Source organism: Hakea prostrata, chromosome 10 (assembly GCF_041222555.1).
Source record: "Hakea prostrata isolate BN-2017 chromosome 10, UWA_Hpros_2, whole genome shotgun sequence".
In the NCBI taxonomy this organism is placed as follows: domain Eukaryota; kingdom Viridiplantae; phylum Streptophyta; class Magnoliopsida; order Proteales; family Proteaceae; genus Hakea; species Hakea prostrata.
The window spans coordinates 2,015,206-2,036,853 of NC_142609.1; the positions used below are offsets into that span (position 1 = coordinate 2,015,206).

General features: G+C 36.3%; 1 protein-coding gene across 2 annotated transcripts; it reads left to right on the forward strand.

The window, feature by feature from the left end:
• Positions 1–17,043: 17,043 nt before the first annotated feature.
• Positions 17,044–20,740, forward strand: LOC149001415 (actin). Of its 2 annotated transcripts, none has more exons than XM_089138994.1 (5): positions 17,044–17,214; positions 18,676–18,748; positions 18,910–19,303; positions 19,558–20,171; positions 20,256–20,740. In XM_089138994.1, exons 2-5 carry the CDS (start codon positions 18,689–18,691, stop codon positions 20,319–20,321), a joined length of 1,134 nt encoding a protein of 377 aa, XP_088995120.1. In that variant the 5' UTR covers positions 17,044–17,214; positions 18,676–18,688; the 3' UTR covers positions 20,322–20,740. The 2 variants fall into 2 exon arrangements, with proteins under 2 accessions (XP_088995120.1, XP_088995121.1); XM_089138995.1 differs by having other exon boundaries at positions 18,679–18,748.
• Positions 20,741–21,648: the final 908 nt, after the last annotated feature.

Below are 21,648 nucleotides of genomic sequence, written 5' to 3' on the forward strand. Positions count from 1 at the left end.
TTATCTGGGCTAGCTTTCGCGTACTTCAATTACGTCCTCAAAGGGAACTTTGTTGTCTGGAAGGGGTTGAACCCATGACCTCTCCACTAAGAAGTATAGATCTTACCATTCTACCAACCTTACATTGATAACACTCGATATATAAACAACACAGAAAAACCCTAATAATCAAGTTTGTTGAAAAAAAAAAACTTATCTAGAAAAATTGTAATTTTAATGGAGATATAAGCTGCATACACTTTGTTTCGAATTTCACCATGTAGCAAGATAACAACACAAGAAAACCCTAATAACCAAGTTTGTTGAAAAAGAAAACTTCTCTAGGAAGATTGTAACTTTTTTAAGGGAAATATAGACTTTCATACAATGTGTTCCAAATTTTGCCATGTAGCAAGGTTATGTGGCCCCTTTTGAACCTCCTACATTGTGTTTGTTTTATAATGAATAGGATTCTGGGAATGATATTCTTGAGATTATTTAGGTTATTTATTCCCGAATTTTGTTTGGTTTTTCTAATTCCTTCATGTAATTCTTCTTTAAAAGTGTTTTCTTACCTTAATGTTGTCAAATAATTTTTGGTAAAGCATGATGAAATTTGAGATCTCGAGACTTAAATTCATTCAATTCCCCTATCTCACTTTGCTGAAGTCTTGAGCCCTGAAGAGTTCTTGTGAGCATTTGCCTCCGAAGGGCAGTTTTGATTGTACCGTTGGAGATAGATCATGATAGTGAAAGGAATTACTGAGAATACCAAAACTCCAATGAGCTTCAAGGAATAAAAAATAATATATTTTTTTTGAACAAATTGCACTGACACTTCAAAATAGAAGCTTTAAAGTACTGACACCCCATTTTATGTTTTAAAAAAATAGACACCTCAATTCATTAAACCATTGCTCCCCAACCGGAACAAGGAAGGGAACCACGCCATCCAAACGGAGCGCCCCCCAAGGAAGTCCATAATATTTTGGTACCCCAAGTTCAACCCGCACCGCGGTCTGTCCTTATCCCCTCCCGCCCTAAACACATTGTCCATTTTTTTAGTAAAATAATTAATCCAATTCATTAAACACAGTAATCTTTGTGATAATATAAATAACCATTCTAACAGAATATGACTTATGTGTTTTTTAAATAAAAAATGGAGTGTTAGTGCTTTTAAAGCCTCCATTTTGGATTGCCAGTGCAATTTGTTCTTTTTTAAATTTTTACATGATTAAAATAAAAAATATGCATTCTTCTTCCCTAAGCATTTATCAGAGTTGAAAATCACATACATCTAGGGGTGTAAACGGACCGGATTCGGATCGGATAGTGGTATATCCATATCCGCATCCTATTATATTTGGATGGTTTCGGATAATATTCTATAGATTTTCGGACGGATTCTGTCGGATTCGGATGATAATCGGATAATTATTTTCTTATGTAGATTCTTCTAAACAAACATAAATATAGATTGAATACAAGTTTTCGACTACATATTTACATCTTTACCTTTTTATTTTTGAGGGCTATGTTTGAAATTTAAGAATTTAATAATTTAACATTGGGTCCCTCCATCTTGCTCATCTACTCCATATCCTGCAATCCATAGATCAAGGTTAGAAGATGGGTTCCATTGAAACGTACTAGAGTGATTGGAGATATCTGAAAATAAACTTAAAATGGAAGAACTAGCAAAGCTTAAAGGGCCCGTGCAAGGGAGACACATCTAATTTATTTAATCTTAATTTGTTTCTGGATTGCCAAAATTGGTAACAATTCCTAACAAAGCCAGAGAAGGACTAGCTCACTGAAGACTTATTCTGTCCCACATATTGTGATATTATTAGATTTTTATTAAAATTTATTTTATATTTAAGTTTTAAAATAAAAATTTATAGATTTTTTTTTTAATTTTAATTATTTTGTTAGTGTGTGGGATTCATGAGTAAAGGGGAGACCCTTGATGACCTTTGGTATAAGATCTTTCATGCATAGATAACAGGGTGTGAGTTGGTTATGATTATCAATTATAATTGATAAAAGAACCTTAAAAACCTTGATTATGGTAATGAGGTGCGCATACTTTTAGAGTGGAATGTATTCAAATTCAAGCTATTGACATTAAATTCTTGTTACACATTTATGACCATTCATGGCCATTGCCATAAGTGGAGTTGAGGTGAATATGAGAATTAATTTTCTATTTAGTAGAGAGGTCGGGTCAATGTGATTTATTTTCATTAGTGGAGAAGAGACAAAATTGTTGACTTTTCAATAGTAGGGAATCAATTCTCCCCTTTGTGAGGGAGGTGAATTAGCATAATTTAATGATCTAATTCATTACCATGGGAATCTCAATAAGATATAAGGTGTGGTTTGAGCTTATATAAACTCAATCTCATTCTTGCATATTTCGTCACACTTGCATCAATGGTTGTTTATCATTTTAAAAAGTTCTTTTATTTCTTTGAATTTTTCTTAGTGTTGTACTCATGGTACAGTGTGTCGGTTCTTCATTAAAATTAAGAAATCAAAAGACGATGCTACCTCCATTTATAAAAACCAGCTATTTATGGGCCAAAGCCTAAACTGTAAATGAGATAATGATTGAGAGATTCTCAGGTGAACGTCTAACATACTATAATCCTGTTATGCTCTTTGAAACAACAGACAACAGATGTGTTGTTCTTCTACACCATCGACTTAGCCCCATTAAAACCCTGTGATTCTTAGCTAATCAGTTCCACTCTTTTATTGTCTTTAATTATAGTCAAACATATTTCATTATTCAAGAATGACTGTTAAGATATGGGATTTGAAAAAGTTGCAGGAAAAATAGAAGAAAAGTTAAAAACGCCAATGAATTTTAGCTTTAAGTGTTTCACTTGTTTCTTTTTATTATCAATTGGTATGTGTTATCATATAGAATTTGAAATAATTCAGGACAAGGAAAAGCAAATTGCAAATTGCAAATAGTAATAAGAATAGCTCAATTCAACAAGGGCAATAAAAGTCTTATGAGAAGTTCTCTCCTGAACCATCAGAACCTCAGGTGATACGGGCAAGTAACTAGCAGCTAGTATTGCATCTAAAAATATCGCAACTCCAAGTGGCAAAATGTGGAAAAATGAACTACCACAGCGAGGCTAAGGCATTTCTCATCAAGGCATGCATCCAGAACTCAATTTCTCAATGAACACCTGAACAGTGTTAGTACATGCTACTAAATGATTATCATCAACTCTCTACTTTGACAACTGCAGAGAATAGTCCTGAAATAGATTGGCAGGCCTTCTTCTTATTCGGCGTGGTCTTTCTGCAACAGGATTAGCTGCAGACTATATACTTTGTGTGAGAGCACCGCCGGCTGATACAGCTGAAGTGGTCCCTTCCGCTACTCCGCTGGTTGTTGTTGGAACCTCTGTGACTACAGCTGGTGTATCAATTGTGGCTCTCCTCCCCCTAAAGGAACTCATCACCCATGTTAATCAATGCAGCAATGCTTTCTTATATAAGAATGATAGATAGCATAAACTAGTCTAAAGTTCAACATTCAAAATAAAACAGTTTCTAATTCTTACCTTTTAAGTTGTCGTCTCCCCCTTTCTTCTGTTTTAGGTATGGGCAAAGTTCCACTGCTTCCAACCTTAAGAGAAACCAGGGTCTCTGCAAAACTATCAAGGAAATTGAAATTGGAAAGATGAGGGTAGCATCTAGTTTCTATTATCGTCGTCATCCGTTTTGTCATTGGGTTGAACACAAATGGCTTTGTCTTATCTGTCATCATTAGAATTTTCTGGCCATCTTTCAAAAATCCTCTTGAAGATATGAACCTTGAGTTCATATTTCTAAACAAAGGAGATTTCATCCAAAAAAAAACCTTGGTCCAGGATTCTGTCACTCCATGCTCTTTCATCACCCATAGGTCCATCGAATCCTTCATTGGGTGGCTAGTACATACAGACAGGCACCCTCCTAGATGCCCAAGACAAAGCTTCATATTTGACTGATAGAAAGGCAGTGACGGCATCTCTTGTAACACTTCTCGCTGTAAATCAAAATATACTATTACATTATAGACATTCCTGGCAGTAGAAGAGAAAATACTGGCAGGAGCAGGGAAAGAAAGAAAAGCTTTCGTCATTGGTGCGACCAGCCAATGAAGAGATCCACCCACACAAACAGATGTGTCATGCTCTGGATATCCAAAAATGTAAGGAAAAGATTCACAGACGTGTTTCCACCTATGAGAACCATCACCAACTGTATATATCATGACGGATGATATACCTTGATTACAAGTGTAAGCAATCTCCACCACTTTATATTCCTTGGTTATGGGATTAACGCCCAGACCGTGCACTGAAAAAGTTTTCATAGTGGAAGCTTTTTCTCTCTTTCGTGGAAGTAGAAGCTTTTCTCTGGTAGCTGGATTGTATAACCATATATGAGTCTCATGAATTCGATTAGTTGAACTCTTTTGTGAGCCTAAGCAAACCAAGCCATCACATGAAGCTTGGAACCTAATATCACATGGAAACGATCCCCATTCCTTAACGGAATGGACTTCTCCTTTTCCTCCTCCTCCTCCTTTCATCTGGGTAGTTTTGGTGATGTAAGATTCAATCTTTGAGGAGTAGAAGCAATCGAATCCTTCAGTCTCAAGGATGTGAGTTGGATTTGGGTGTTTCTTCATGTGCTTAACAACGAAAACGGGATCGGTAAATAAATTTTGCCATTGTTTGGATACACACCTGAATCGCATCAAGGACTTCACCGGTAGTCTCGAAAGGATTTCTTCCATAAGATCAGTTGGCAGTTCTGAACAGTTCTCACGTTGCTTCGTTTTCTTCCTCTCCTTTCTAGGGTTTTTTGCTTTTCTCTGATTCTCAATCATTCTTTCCTTCTTCCTAAACAGAAAGAATTGTGTAAGGAACTAGATTTTCGCACAGATCTCTGGACAAGAAAGCAATGAACAATCAGTATACACGCACAGATCTCTGGAGAAAGCAATGAACAATAGTGATAAGTCTATTCAGTGTATCTTTCTCGGGTGTTTTCTTACCTTTTTATAGGTTTTATATGTATGAATTCGTCTTGGACTAAAAAATTGTTTCTACTACAATATTAACTTTAATGATTGAGTCCCACTCAAATACTGATTATTGAGTCTCATTGAATACTTTTTCTTTGGCGACAAGTCTCATAAGGTTCGTCTTGATATCCTGGTCGGTCTTGCTTGGTCTGTTCCGGGTTAGGTTTAACCGAACTAGTTTGGGCCAATTTATTTCATCATTATCCGTCCTGGTCGGTCTTGCTTGGTCTGTTCGGGTTAGGTTTAACTGAACTAGTTTGGGCCAATTTATTTCATCATTATCCGTATTTATAAAGATTGTATGTATAAGGATTAGCCAAAGAGAAGGGGAAAAAAATCAATACTTACAATTTGAATTTGAATGGAGTTAAGAGTTAGAGTTTGAGATGATTAGTGATACAATCCCAATCTCCCGGATCGTTGAACAAAAGAAAAAGGGCCGCTCGAAGTCAAAAGCGCACGAGGGTGTCGCGCTTCCCGATGGACGGGCACTCCGATAGGTCAACCGCTATCGGATCCCCAAAAAGTTCCAATCTGCAAGACGCATAAGGGGGTGGATGCTTTATATGTATGCCCTTCCTTGAAGCGGTCAAGTCTTTCTTTATTGCTCGATTCGGCTTGATTCGTGGAGAGGTGTCGCTGGGTGGAAATGGGCGATGAAGGTAGTTGAGAAAAGCGCAGAGCTTTTTCCTTATTCAAAAGCTCACTAGTAGTCGCTTAAGGCAAAGAAAAAATTCAGAGGCGAGAATAGCGGATTAGAAGAAATAGGGGTTGGGGAAGAAGACAAACACATAGAGAGAACAGAGACGCTTAAATAGGAATTGGATTTTCGAATGTAGTTTCATTTTTTGGGCAAGCATTTCCCAGCCTCGTTTTGTTAGGGAAACACACAAAAGAGTCCAACATGGTCTCTCCCACAGCAAAATAAATTAGAGTCTTCTTGAAAGACATAATTTGTTAGTCCTTGACTTAAGTTTTTCAATTAGTTTTTTAATTTAAATTTAAATATTTTCTCAACTAGTCTTGTGTAAAAAAATATATACACAAGACTTATCCATTATAAGTAACATATTTATCAAAATTAGAGTTCTTTTCTCCATTGTTTCACTACTATCACCCCCCAGATTTTATAAAAAAATTTATAATTCCCTTAATTTTTGCATTTTTTAAAATGATTATAAATATCTCCACTAACCATATAATCTTGAAAAGATGAAAAGCATATCAAGAAGTATGAGACAAATACTTGCAGTGCAATCAACATCCTTGATATTGAAAAAGCATATGATGTTTCTGAAGAATATTATTATCATCAATCATGCCCACTCCTTAGGCTCTACCATATTCTACTAAATCTAAATACCCCACTTACGGTAAGCTCTCAACTAAATCATATAAATGACAAACTATAAAAATACATTATTCTATTATATACAAAAATCCGCTCATGATAAGCCTCCCAACTAAATCATATAAATGACAAACTAATGAAGTTATAACAATTCTGTGACTTCTAAATTGACAAAAAGAAACCAAAACTCATAAAATTTTCATATTTTTCTCTTCAACTGTACAGCGCAGTAACAAAAACTCAAGATGAACAACAATGCATGCAAGGCCATTTGCGCTACACAAGGCATCTGTGTCAAGCTGCTCTGTCGGACTTGCAGCTGTCAATGCTGTGGAGATGATGCTTTCTAGTAAAGCAGCTCTTACTTTCTGATTCTGATGTACTCTACACAATGATCAACATAAAGGAGAACATGATGATTAAGTGAAAAATGAGATCCATTTTTGGCTACCAAACCTTAGGTGTTACCACGCAGGTGAAAATAGCTTTTGGCCTTCAGGTGAAAAGAGTAATGGACTTACAAAACATTGTTTTCACTCATAGCATGAATGATTTATGTAAAATAAGGTAACAAAAGTCAGATGTTTGAAGACATTGCTCTTGTCTAAACTAACTCACAAGACCCCGTTGTTTGAAGACATCAAGCATGGCAGCACCAATCTTTGCTGGCGACTCCACAACTGTCACCCCAGCTTCCCTAATGATCTTGATTTTATCTTGTGCTGTACCCTCCTTTACCCCTGAGACAATAGCTGCAGCAACAAAAGAATAATGCAATTCGAGATTGGGAGTTCAAATTATTCAATATAAAACAAGACAATCCATCCTCCTTTTCTCAAGAACAGACAAAGCATACCTAAACCCATATTTCCATAGCAATCGGTTTTACCCACACCATACAAAGGCTGTATATTTACAAGGGTTGTAAAGGTAGAACCGTGTCTCAATCTCAACCTGGACCAGGATTTAGGAACTAGAACTGTGTCTCTGATCCTTTTCTTCTTCTTTCAATGAATAATCCATTAACAAGAACCAATGGATGCAACACCAACAGTGGCATCAACAACAACATCATATAAACATCATCTGCAGTTATTACTGGTGTTATTTAAAAGTGGAAAAATCTTTTGAAATTTTTACATTGACAGGACTGGTGAAAAGACTAGTTATAAGATCACTTGATTCCCCAACACTTGAAAACAGTAGAGACAAAGGGGGGAAATCAAAATTACTAAAGAGATTCAAACATTAAAATAACACCACCTAATAGTCAAGACTCATGATATAGTTTCCGAGAAATAAAATCCAAACAAACATATCAAATTAGAACTATGAAGCTAAAAACAAATAACAACTCATAGAACAACACACCAAAACATGCAAAACTGAAAAGTCGTTAAATAGACCAACTGAAGTTGCTATCATGATATGCTTGTCATGAGACAGTTTTTATAACTATGGAGATGCTCCAAAATACTATATTTCAGTGCCAGAACTTTACATTAACTTCACAAGGAGACATTTCATTAATTCCCAATACAATTGTTGTACAATCTACTCACATTTAGTGCATGTCATTCAGTTCTTAGGTATGAAAGGCCAATAGAAAAACATAGCATTTTCCTATGCTATCAACTACAAATACACCACTAAAAATCCCAAAACAATAACACCTAGAAAAACTAAATTTAATTTGTCAACAAGTGCCTAGAAGAGGGCTTTTTCCCTCGATTTGGCATTTCAAACTTCACTCGGTTCGATCCTTTTGAACCGATTTGGTTTGAAACGTTCTTGAACCGAACCGGTCGACCTACCGGTTATATCACTTAAAACAATTCAAACCTCATATGTTTTAAATTGACTGTTAGTATCGATCTTGAGGACGTCGTTGCATCTAGTCCATTCGCAGCTCAGTGCTGCGCATTTAAAGCCAAATTGTAAAGGGAAACATCCCCAAAAGGCCCAACAGGTGCAAACTAGAGAAAGGAAAGACTAGAAAGATTATGTTGAAACCCTGAACCAGTCACAATAAAAAAGCATCAATCAGGCAACAACCACCTTGTAATGTTTCAAAGTTTCTTTTGTGTGGTTACAGGTCTTACAGAAGAAAAGGTTGGACTAATTAATAAAAGAAAGTGACCATGTATTAAGAAGTATGCAGCTTGGTAAAGTCTAGTCATAACAGTGATCAGATTCCTACTGGCTAGCTGATAAACAAATTTCAGATAATACATTGGTAATCTGAACAATATTTTACGGATATGCAAAACCATTTGCTTACACAAAAGAAGCCAGTTTCTGGGCTTTCAAGAATTTAAACTTTCTGATCAGCGTACTTCACCATCCACATCAAGCATCACAAAAAACTCAATATCCCAAAATATAATCACTCCAAGTAAGAGAAAACAAACTATGAACTTCAGAAAATTCATGGAAGAAAAAACAGAAAGAAGTCATTTTCCAGATTTCTCACTATTAGCATAGACCAGAGAGAGTCGGGACTGGGAGGATGATTTACCAGAACCCCAACCATGCTCTAGGAAAACCTAGAAACAACAAAAGGGGGGGAGTTTGGAGGGAGGGGATGAGGATCAATCATCTTTCTAAAATTGCTTTTGAGTGTTCCAAAGAAAAAAAATAATTAAGTTTTTGTTGGATAATCCAATAGAAAAATAATGTTTTCAGAAAGGCCACAGCGATAAAGGCATACATAGCCTACCTTAACCACATGGAAGCACTAGGCAACAGAGAATACATCCAATTTGCAGAGTGCAACTGAGAGCACACAACGAAGTATTGAGATGAGAGTACCCAACTGCCCTAAGGCCAACTATGTCCACCCTAATTTCGGTGAAGAAGCTCCAGACAAATAAATAAGGCATTAACAATGAAGTTAAAACCATTCTGGCTGAAAACTCTCAAGATTTGCCAAATATTGCTATAACAATGACCAAGTCTCAGTGTGCTGATATCTACGAGAAACACTCAAGAGGATAGACAAAATTGATGAACTAACTAAATGTGGCAACAGATCTCATACAAAATGTAGGTGGATAGCAAAGGAGCCACCACCCACTTATGGAGCAACAAAGAATGCTATGACATTTCACTCTCCTTAAGCAGCTTCTTGGTAAGATTGAAAGAAGGGGGAGGGGGTTTAATAAGCACACACCACTATCAGTGTGCACGCACAAACATGGAAGTACCAAACAGCACTGCAAACACCCAATTGAAATATCCAATCCCAACCCTTCATGGGATTTGGAAGATTCCTTTATTGCGTAAGACTTTAAATAAAAACCAACAGCAATATACCAATGATATCTCCATATCAATGTACCCCATGCAGACAAGATCTTTTAGACAAAGTTATCAAACCCCAAAGATATTTGTATCTCTACAATGTCTTCAATTACAAGCCAACAAATAGGAAAACACAAAAGGACCATACATCAGGTTTCAGAACATGCAGAAAAGGAAGTCTCAGTCAAGGAAGAAGAAGAAGAAGATGCAAGAACAAAAGTAATATTTTTGGGAAAAAGCTAGAAGAAAAGAGTCGATCCCACTTAATCCAAATAATAAGAAATAAATCTGTTCTGAATTTTGTTAGCCTAGGGTTTCAATTTCTAGGGCTGAACAGCAAGAAAAAATAATGGATACGAAATTAGAGGGAAGTAAGAATCACATACATCTTTAGAAACTGTGAAGTGTCACCCATAAGTTAAACTAGACAGATTACAGTATGAAAGAGACGAAATAGAAAATTGTATCAGTAGAAAGGAGGCAGGAATCATAAGATGTGATTTATAACGAAAAATAATACAGATTTAAGGAGGAAAAATATACCTGTAGAGCTGTGATGCTCGACCTGAAAATGGCTGTAACAGTGGCCTTGCCTGCGATGTAGTTGGGAGTGAGAAAACTGAGAAAAAATGAAATCCGTTCGCAGGATGGAGTGAAGTAGAAGAACGAAGAAAATCCTGTTTTTTTCCCTCGATTTTGACCTCTCTCTCTTTCACGCAGACTTGTTTGCAGAAGACACAGCTCTCCCTCTCTCTCTGTTCACGCTGCAGATTTTAGGAGCCCTAACTCCTCGTCGTCTTCGAATAAACCAGATCTCATAAATCTCTGACCTCTCTCTCCAATTTTGTGTTTAGACTAGCGAATGAAGAAGAAGAGGGAAACAATATGTTTGAAATTTGAATGCTTCCTTGAACCGGTTTGGTTTGAAAAGGGCTTAGCCGAACCAATTACTTCACTTAAAACTGTTTGAAGCTCATATTTTAAAGATCAACTACTCACATAAATGATTAAATGTGCAGCGCTGAAGGAAAATCCAAAATTGCTCGTGTAATGCCCGCATCTTTTTTTTATTATTATTTTATTATTGTGGGTGAACGTGTCATTGGGTGCCGTGGTCAAGGTCAGACATCGCTTGTGGATCCCACAACAGTGGAATTAGACTGAACTGAAAGCGAAGAAAAGATCAGCTTAAATTTTTGAACCCAAAAGTATGAATATTCGCACCCTTAAGTGGGCTCTGTGTAAGAAGTAGAGCAGGCCCACGAGCCCATAAAAAAGTCCATTTGATAGTTTTATATATATATAATAATTATTAATTATTAATTATTAAATGTGAGAAAAGAGGAGAGAGAGGGACTCTCTCCCCTAGAGTGGTGCAGTGTACCGTATGGGTTTTAAAAAAAAAAAAAAAGGGAAAGGCGGTGAGTGGAGGAGGAAAAGAGGGAGCACCTCCCACCTTTCCTCCCACTTGCGTGGCAACAGAGATAAGAGGGGAGAAGATTAGAGGAGAGGTGCCCTGAGGGGAGAGACAAAATGAGAAGAGGAGAGGAGAATTCGTTGCAGCAAGAGAGAGAAGAGGGATAGCAGAGCAGAGAGGAGAGGAAAGAGAGAACACCTAGCCTTGTGCCTAAAGACTGAAAGAGAATCTCTTCATGAGAACCTTTAAGATTGAGACTGAGACTGATGCAACTTGTGTGGTTTAGACTGATGGTGCTCTCTCTACAGGTAACTCTTAGGTCTGGCTTAATAATGAAAAAGAAAAAAGGAAAATGAAAATAAAATTGGAATACATGATGTTATATGACGGTGATGTGATGATTGATACATGATGAATTGCCTGACTTACTTACATGGTTGTCTATATTGCTTACTGGGCCGCAAAACTCACTATTGAAAATGTTGACAGGTCCTCAGATACGTGATAAGGGCAAGGGTGCTGCCACCTGACAGTACCCTTAAAGTTGAAGATGTAAACTCACATTCCTTTCGTTGCGATTGATGTTTGTGTAACTGGACTGTGAATATATACATATATATTCTTTTGCAACTGTATGTTCTTGACTAGACATTGTTGAAAGGGCAAATGTAGATATTAAAAAACTTCAAACTTTATAAATATATGTTTACAAGTCAGACTGTCAAGCAGGTTGTTTGTTTTGCTGTGAAAATGATTTGTCTAGTGTTTTGTTTTAGTAGTTATAAACAGGTTGATAAAGGAAGGAACTATCACGTGCCCTAGTTAAATGTCCATAATGTGGGCCCCACCAAGCATGTGAAAACTGGGGTTGTGATAGCTCGTTCGTTGAGTCCCGCATTTTTATACCAAATATCATAGAACTATATTTCGGCAAATTTTGCGAAATATTGCGAAATTCCGCTGTTTCACCCCCTGGTGAAACGAAACCAGGGGCGAAACGAATTTTGCATAATATCGATGATATCTCGGCGATTTTTGGAGATATATTGCGAGATCTCGTGATATATCGGATTTTTTTTTTTTTTTTTTTACTTTTTATGTTATTTCTTGCACTTTTTAGGCGATTTCTCTTGTGATTCTATTACAATCTTACCAATTTTATCCCAATGATTCATGACTCAAAAGTTAATATGCTAAATGTAATTAGGAGGAGAGTCTACATAGAATAATTTATAAATAGAAAAACATTTTATAGCAAAATCTTCAAGATTAATAAGCAATCTTACCAACTATATTCTAGTGATCTAATCCTCAAAAGTCAATATGCCAAATGTGGTTAGGGAAGAGTATATACATGAAATAATTTATGGAAACAAATTAAATTATGAAGGGATTTTGTAATAGAATCGTCGGTTAATCATTCCAACTATGTTTGAATTATTTAGGCCTTAGAAAGTAACACGTTAAATGTGGCTAAGCAGGAGATTTAAATGGAAATAATTTAAATTGGGGCGAAATTTTATATATGGGGGGTGGATTTCGCCATTTCTCTCGGTTCGGTTCCTTGGACTTATGATTATCAATTATAATTGATATAGGAACCTTAAAGGCCTGGATCATGATGATGAGGTGGACATACTTATAGAGTGAATTAATCAAATTCAAACCATTGACCTTAAATTCAGATTGCACATTTATGATCATTCATAGCCATTGCCATAAGTGGGGCTAAAGTTATTAAATGAATTTGCTAGGGGTAATTGTATTACAAATTTTTCAAAACACAAAAATGAAATTGCAATATAATTGAGAGATGAAGAACCTTAGTCAATCCGGAGAGCTTGATGTTACAATCGAACAAACCACCGATGAATGAGGTTGAGTTACACCTTGAGTGCTGTCTTTAAGGTAATTGATGCACCCTACTACCAAGGGTTCTTCTCACCACCACCTCCAAGATAAAAGCAACCTCCAACTAGAAGATGAGATAGTTCTTCTAGTCCATTCAAGGAGCCAAAAGCTACAATACAACACTTAGACCAACTCAAAGAAAAAAATTAACTTTGTAACATAAATTATGCAAGTGTGAAAAGTGTCTCAATTGCACACCACATGCAAGGAAGGGTTGGGTTTATATAGGCCCAAACCACACCTTACACTCTTTAAGATTCTTAAGGCAATGAATTGGATTTAATTCATTCAATAAACTTAACCCCACTCATGGTAATGACCATAAATGGTCATGAAGTTGAAATGAGAATTGATGGTCAAGAGTTAGAATTTAAGTAAATTACACCCTTCATATAAGCCACTACACCACCATGATCAAGACCTTTAAGACCCATGACCAATGTCATGAAGAGCCTCATAACCAAGGTGATGAAGGACCTCCTTTACTCATGGATGCCTCATTACCACCCTTACCTCATGGGTCCCACACATTAACAATAATTAAATAAAAAAATTACAAAAACTAATTTGAAACTTAATATAGATTTTAATAAAAAACCTAACAATATTAATTCAATTCATGGCAATAAGGTGAATATGAGAATTAATTCTTTATTTAGTAAAGAGGCTGGGTTAAGGTGATTTATTTCCATTAGTGAAGGAGAGACATTCTACCAAAAAAAAAAAAGGAGAGACATTGATTTTTCAATAGTAAGAAATTGATTATCAGGTGAGTCAATATAATTTAATGATCTAATTCATTATCATGGGAATTTCAAAAAGATATAAGGTGTGGCTTGGGCTTATATAAACTCAACTCATTTTTGAATATTTCCTTACACTTGCATTATTGGTTGCTTATTATTTTACAATGTTTTTTGCTTTCTTTGAATTTATCTTAGTGTTGTTTTGCACTTTTTAGCTCATTGAATTAACTAGAATAATTTATCCAAAAAAAAAAAAAAGAATTAACTAGAATAACTACCTCATCTTCTAGTTGAAGAATGATTTATCTTGGAGGTGCTGTAAATAACTCTTGGTAGTAAAGTGCATCAATTACCTTAAAAGCATCACTCAAGGTGCGACTCAACCTTGTTCATTGGTAGTTTGTTCAATTGCAACATCAAGTTCTCCAAATTTGCTAAGAATATTCAATTTTCAATTGTATTGCAATTTCATTATTGTATCCTTCGAATTTATAATACATTTAGCCAACAAGTATCTTAACACAAAGTTGCAATCAGGAAGGAGGGATAAGATAAGAGTTAAGTTCTTAGACTTAAAGGGCCTGAAGCCTAGACATGTTTGTTCCAATTGCAAGATAAAATTAGGTACCAAATGGTTTCTTTGCCATTATTGCACAATAAAAACAAATTTGAGCTATTACCCACTTGCAAATAATGCTGCTGGTAGGGATGCCATTATAAATAGCCCACCTAATGTATCTTTTAAAAAAAAACACTCGAAAATAGTTTTAATTGTTTATGGAAGCAAAAATACTTATTTAGGTGTTTGATAAAACTTGCTTTTATAAGCGAAAATATTATCACTGGGATTCTAGCTTAGTTCTTATGTTTAGAATATCAACTTTAATTAATATCCCTCTCTAAACTCTTTCATTTAAATCTAGCCCGCACCCTAATTTTTCCTTCGAGAAACAAACGCAACAACTATAAACTATTTCTTGAAATATAAATTTTCATAATTTTCAATACCTAAAGACCTGTTTGATAACCAAGTGTTTCTACTTCGAGAAACATCAAAAAGCATATCTGAAGCATAAAACACTTTTTTAGGCATTTGAAAAAACCTGCTACTGAAAGTAAAAACAATATATGTGGACGTCTGATTCTCTTGTATTGCTCATACAACTCTAATTTCAAATTCGACTAAAACTCTTGTCCTCATCCTACCACGGATGGAAGAGCTCTATCAGAGTATTGAGAGGATTTTAGCAAGTTGTTAGGTTTAGAGTGCCAAATTCCATAAATACTCCTAAAAATGTTTCATCTGAACCCAACCCACACCCAATTGATGCTTCGAGAAACAAAGGGTTGATGCTTTGAGAAACAAACGCAACAACTAAGCAACAATAAATAGTTGTGCATTGCTCCTGCAACTCTAATTTCAAATCCGATTAAAACTCTTGTCCTCCTACCATGGATGGAAAAGCTTTATCAAAGTATTGAGAGGATTTTAGCAAGTTGTTAGGTTTAACATGTTAAATTCCATAAATACTCTTAAAAATGTTTCATTTAAACCCAACCCACACCCAATTGTTGCTTCAAGAAACAGACGCAACAACTAAGCGACAATAAATAGTTGTCGCGTTAAAAGTGTTTCTCGAAGTAGAAATGTTCATAAATTTCAATTTAAGTTGCTAAACAAGATGGTTTATCAAACTGTTTTCGGCCGATTTTTCTGTTTTTTGAAGCCAAACACTAAAAACTGTTTTTTGGTGAATTATCAAATGGGTCCTAAGTCTCAAAAAAGGACTTTTATGCAATTATACCTGGACAGAATTTTCAATTAATGAATTCCACCGTCTCCTTTGGATAGCATCCTCTACTCAAGCCCAAGCCAACTATACTATTAGCCCATGTAGGTGCTGAATTGGAGCCCAGAGCCCATGACGGCCTAGCCCAACTGTCTAGTCAGAAATAACGATACTTGGGCTGGGCTAAGGAGATCGAAACGGTTCATTTGGATCAGCTCGGATCTTGCAACAGAATCCGTAAAAAATGTCGGATCATCTATCTGGTCGGAACGAATTATTTTCCTCAGAGGTCAACACGTCTTGCAAAAGTCGGTCAAAATATCAGGTCATCGGATCCATTTTCGTCCATACAACCCGGAACCAAGCCCGAATCCTACGCAGCTGTTACAGGAGTGCGCACCATGTTTACACCCTTTCTCCACGATAGTCACGGAAAATTTGACCGGTTCGTTCTCTCGAACCACCCACGTGGCAACAGAGAGGACAATCATCCTCGCACGTGAAAACAAACATGCGCGACACGATCTACAGCCTGTTCTTTTTTTTTTTCTTTTTCTTTTTAAAGTAAATAAATATCCATGACCCGAAATAATTACCCCAACCCACAAAAAGCGAAAGTGATGCTTTCAAATTAGAAAATCAATTCTTTTGCCGGAACCTTTTGTAAAGACGAATTTACCCATCCACATTTTGTTTATGACCAATGTATTCTTTACGGACAATCCAATCAAATCTTAAGCCCATTTTTGTCATTCTAGAAATAATAGAAGAAAATAATAGTTTTTGTTTATTCATTTTCAATATTACTCTTACATCTTAAGTTCGAAAATACTATCCGTGTATCAAATCTTTCAAACTGAACCATTTATGATTGGAAGAAAAAGAAGTCGCAGATGATAGAGGGAGACAGAGATGAGTCAAACATAAGATTTTTCTTTCAAAGTTATTTTTATTCTTTTGAAAAATTTAACTTGTTTACATCAGAATTTAACTGTAATTACTTAACGATAGGAGTATTCTGGATATATTTTCACTCTGTAGATAATCTAAAAATTGATAAATTAAATAATTCAAAATGGCATTAAAAGAATCTGAAAATTAGCTACATGGAATATAATGTGGGGTTCATGTCATAAACGATGTCTAGACCTCAAAACCTAGCATAGAGCAATGAAAAGAAAAACATTTCCAACTTTTTTGGTAAAAGAAACATTTCCAACTTGATGCCCTCAAATCAGGCGAAGGATTTACTAGTGATATCTTTAAATGTGGAGGGTAAAAGTGTCACTGGAGAACATGTAGAACGGATAGTACCGGAAAACAGCTGTACCCAAAGTGACCGGACTCGTGGTCGTGACCGTAGATGTGGTTAAAAAGAAGCAACGGTAGAGATTGAAAGAAAGTGAATTTCGGAGTTCTTTTAAGCAGAATTTGCTTTCTCGCGCAGTCTCATTTTAGACGAAGGTTTTGCCTTTCAAAACAAAGGGCGGGCAGCTCCGCATCGGAGGTCGTTAACCAGAGAAGAAGGCAAAGAAGGAGGTGGAACGAACTCTGATATTCAGAGAAGGAGCGTTTCGAAGGCTCTCATTAACGTGCGATCTAGGGTTCCAAAGGTAATAACAGTGATTTTCTCATGTTGTTTGGGGAGAATTTTTGGTGGATCCGTCTGTTGATGAACTTTTCGGTCGATTGCCATTTGATGAGGATTAGGAAACGATACTCTTTATCTTAGTTTCTTTTCTTCTTTTTTTGTTTGGTTAAAACCATTAATTTGAGGGTTTTGTTATTTTGGGCTTTACTTTGATTAAAAATGGAAGTAAATTTTTCAAACATTTGATCTGCATTTCCTGTAATTATGGGTTTCAGGATCACGAATGAATCTTCTTTCTTGTGTAGGGCATGTCATGTCTGTCATTGATCTTTTTTGGATTGACCCTCGTTCTAGATCTGCATGTCGTTTATTTTTGGAATTAATTTCTGGTTCTAGTATATGGAGCTGTTTATCTTGTTCATTGAGAAAGCTGGATAACTTTTGAATCTTTTTTTTCTCTCTACAAGGTTTAGTTGCATTGTCCTTCACCCAATTGATCTGACCAGTGGTTGTTCTTCGGCCACATTTTTCCACATTTCTGTATGGAATTGAATATTTTGTTTGTCCAAGTCACTTTGATCAGATTCTGGTTGTACGGGCAGTTTGTTTATCTCATATTTTAAGATTTGCGCACGCTGTTTGAGACTCCTCATGGTTTTTATCCTCGCAATGACAGAATTACATGGTTCAACCGATAATTTCTTTGGAATAAAAGATTACGTTTTTACATGATACATATCGTCTTCTTTTGCTCCAGTTGATGTTTTGACAATTATATAGTTGAATCAAGATGTGAAATTGGAATCGTCTCGTTTGAGATCGGAGATATCGTAATAGTACTTCTTATTGGTATTGTTTATTTCTAAATTATTTTTTTACCACCTAGTTTAGGTGTTATTTTCTAGTGTTTTTTGAGTTGTAATGTTGACTACTTGCTCCATAAGGACAGTAATGTTCTTGTATTGCTATACAGTAGTTTATAGCCCTAATTTGTCAGGGATAATTTTTGTTGTTGTTATTATCCTTTATTCAGTATGCTTCTTTTTCCGTGTTCTGGTGGATTTTGGAACTCATGCAGATTTGGTATATCTGATAAAAATGAACCAGTGATGAAACTTTGCCTCTTGATTTCTAACTGATGGAATGAGTTAGCCATTTCTAGATTAATCAATTTGAAAATTATTTTACATTTAATGATCTGGAAAAGCATATAGTGAGCATGCTTTGCCATCATATCTGGCCTGGTGTTTTTACCAGGAAAGTGCTTTGTGCACACATTTTTTAAATAGCAAGACTAACCCATGTTACAACCATATTGGACTTTGATACACTTACACTGTGGCTCTTCTAGATTTCCATTTTGTTGGTTGTTTAATTTTTCATCATTCAATATCTACCATCTCTCATAGATAGTTTTGAGGTGACAGCTAACATTGATGTTATCTGCCATAATCTCCTTATCAAATTTGTTGCCTTTCTTCAGTAGGCAATAAAGGATGGCGGATGCTGAGGATATTCAGCCTCTTGTTTGTGACAATGGAACAGGAATGGTCAAGGTAATGAGCCATTTTTTATTGCAAATTTATTCTTATGCTTTAATTTTGTACATGGCTGCCAAGAAACTGCTTCACTATCTATCTATTCAGTAACATTGAACACTCATCCATTAAAACTTTGGAACTCATATTTTGCCTCATTCAAATGTCTTACTAATTAGGCTGGATTTGCTGGAGATGATGCTCCAAGGGCTGTGTTCCCTAGTATTGTGGGTCGCCCCCGCCATACTGGTGTCATGGTTGGTATGGGGCAGAAAGATGCTTATGTTGGGGATGAGGCTCAATCCAAGCGTGGTATTTTAACTTTGAAATATCCAATTGAGCATGGAATTGTCAGCAATTGGGATGACATGGAGAAGATCTGGCATCACACCTTTTATAACGAGCTTCGTGTGGCCCCAGAAGAGCATCCCGTTCTTCTCACTGAAGCACCTCTCAATCCTAAGGCCAATCGTGAGAAGATGACCCAAATAATGTTTGAAACCTTCAATGCTCCTGCCATGTATGTTGCAATTCAGGCTGTTCTTTCTCTTTATGCCAGTGGTCGTACAACTGGTAAGCAACAACATCATCATCTTATGGGTTAAAATTTCTTCCTTAACTTCCTATTTTATTAAGAACTGAAAATTTGACCTGATTTTGGAGGGGAAAGGAAATCTGACAATCATTTTATTCTTCTAACTCATCAAATGGTGTAGATTCTTGGATTGATCATGATGACCATCTTTTGGGATTGTTGTTGACTTCTCTACATTTTTCATGGTAATTTGTTTTCATGGTTTTATTGGTGATGTTGTTTCATCATGTAGGTATTGTTCTGGATTCTGGGGATGGTGTTAGCCACACGGTTCCCATCTATGAAGGGTATGCTCTACCACATGCCATCCTGCGTCTTGACTTGGCAGGTCGCGATCTCACAGATGCCCTCATGAAAATATTGACGGAGCGTGGGTACTCTTTCACCACCACTGCAGAGCGTGAAATTGTGAGGGACATGAAAGAGAAGCTGGCCTATATTGCCCTGGACTATGAGCAAGAACTAGAAACAGCCAAGACCAGTTCCTCTGTGGAGAAGAGCTATGAGCTCCCTGATGGTCAGGTGATCACCATCGGCGCTGAACGTTTCAGATGCCCAGAGGTTCTCTTCCAGCCATCCATGATTGGTATGGAAGCTGCTGGTATCCATGAGACGACTTACAATTCTATCATGAAGTGCGATGTTGATATCAGGAAGGATCTGTACGGTAATATTGTCCTCAGTGGTGGCTCAACCATGTTCCCTGGCATTGCTGACAGAATGAGCAAGGAGATCACAGCACTGGCTCCCAGTAGCATGAAGATTAAGGTGGTGGCCCCTCCAGAGAGGAAGTACAGTGTTTGGATTGGAGGCTCCATCTTGGCATCCCTCAGCACTTTCCAGCAGGTAATTTTAACATGTTTATGCATTTTCTTGGGATTCTTTCCCTTGTGAATGGTTTGTAAGACAATTTTTTGTTGCTGGGTGCAGATGTGGATTGCAAAGGCTGAGTACGACGAGTCTGGTCCATCGATTGTGCATAGGAAATGCTTCTGATCATGGAAGAATATTGCGAAAATTTAAGACAAACCCCCCCGATGTCAGGAAAACGCTTTTGATCGAGCACATCTCAAGGAGGCTGCTTTGTTCCTTCTTTTCAGTTTCTTCTCTTTTTGTCAATCTAATGAACTCGAAGGGGGTGAAATTTCACACCTGGAATCCAATTTTTTCATTGTTATTTCTTCGTAGTTGTGTATTAATACTGCTTTGGTTTGGGTTGAATCAGTGGTCTGCCTTATTAGATGTCCTTTTGATTAACTAAAACCAATAAGTATCTTTTCCTCGTTAAATTTTTTATGTAAGTGTTCTCTGAGTTATCTTCTGATCAGAATTCATGCTATGGAATCCAAAAAAGAAAAAAAAACTTCTCTATCTAGCTTTAAATTTTTTATGTAAGTGTTCTCTGAGTTATCTTCTGATCAGAATTCATGCTATGGAATCCAAAAAAGAAAGAAAAACTTCTCTATCTAGCTTTAAATTTTTTATGCAAGTGTTCTCTTAGTTATCTTCTGATCAGAATTCATGCTATGGAATCCAAAAAAGAAAGAAAAACTTATCTATCTATCTTTAATTTTTTAGTTTCTCAGTATCTTCTGCAGAAGTCATGCTGGATCCAAAAAAGAAAGAAAAACTTATCTATCTAGCTTTGAAGAGCAAAAGAAAACCGAATGATCAAAACATGTCCTCTGGTTTCTCAATGTACTGCAAATTTTAGTGCTAAATAACTTGTAATTTATGTAACCCAAAAGAGAGCCGGTGAAGTTTATCAAAATGACACTTCAAATGCATATATGAATAACATGGGATGATGATCATTAACATTTATAATTTAAATATGAAACTTTCACTCCCTTTCCAGTGATTCCTTTTACAACAAATGGAAGCCACGTAAAGGAGCATGGGAAAATGAAATTCTATGGTAAAAGTTTGTAGTACGTACACACCATACGTATTTACATTAATCAAAGACAATGTATAACATGAGTTATCCTATCCTTCACGGTTCATTCCTCTGTTACAATGGGTTGATTGGGTGTTGGTTCTAAATGTATGGTTTCTAGTAAACAATGAAGATGGAGGAGAGGGTTTTCAGAGTCTGATCCTACCCCAATTTTGTGCTCCTCTCATACCTTTGCACCTCGCATTAAGAAGGGGAACTATTGAGGTCCCAACTTTGGTCCATCTAGTCAGAATTTGAAAGTAGGCCCTCTCTTAATATGTGGTGGAAAAGTATAAGAGAAACATAGACCTCTAACTTGCCAAGTAAAGGAGAATCATAACCAGAGTTTTCAAGGGTTTAACTTTGGAATTGATAAAGCTAGTG

What these genes read in the sequence shown, in the direction of transcription:
- LOC149001415 (XM_089138994.1), top strand. Translation starts at nt 18,689, where the DNA reads ATGGCGGATGCTGAGGATATTCAGCCTCTTGTTTGTGACAATGGAACA. An exon ending in ATGGAACAGGAATGGTCAAG is followed by an intron (nt 18,749 to 18,909) that starts GTAATGAGCCAT and finishes CTTACTAATTAG; the next exon opens with GCTGGATTTGCTGGAGATGA. An exon ending in TGCCAGTGGTCGTACAACTG is followed by an intron (nt 19,304 to 19,557) that starts GTAAGCAACAAC and finishes TTCATCATGTAG; the next exon opens with GTATTGTTCTGGATTCTGGG.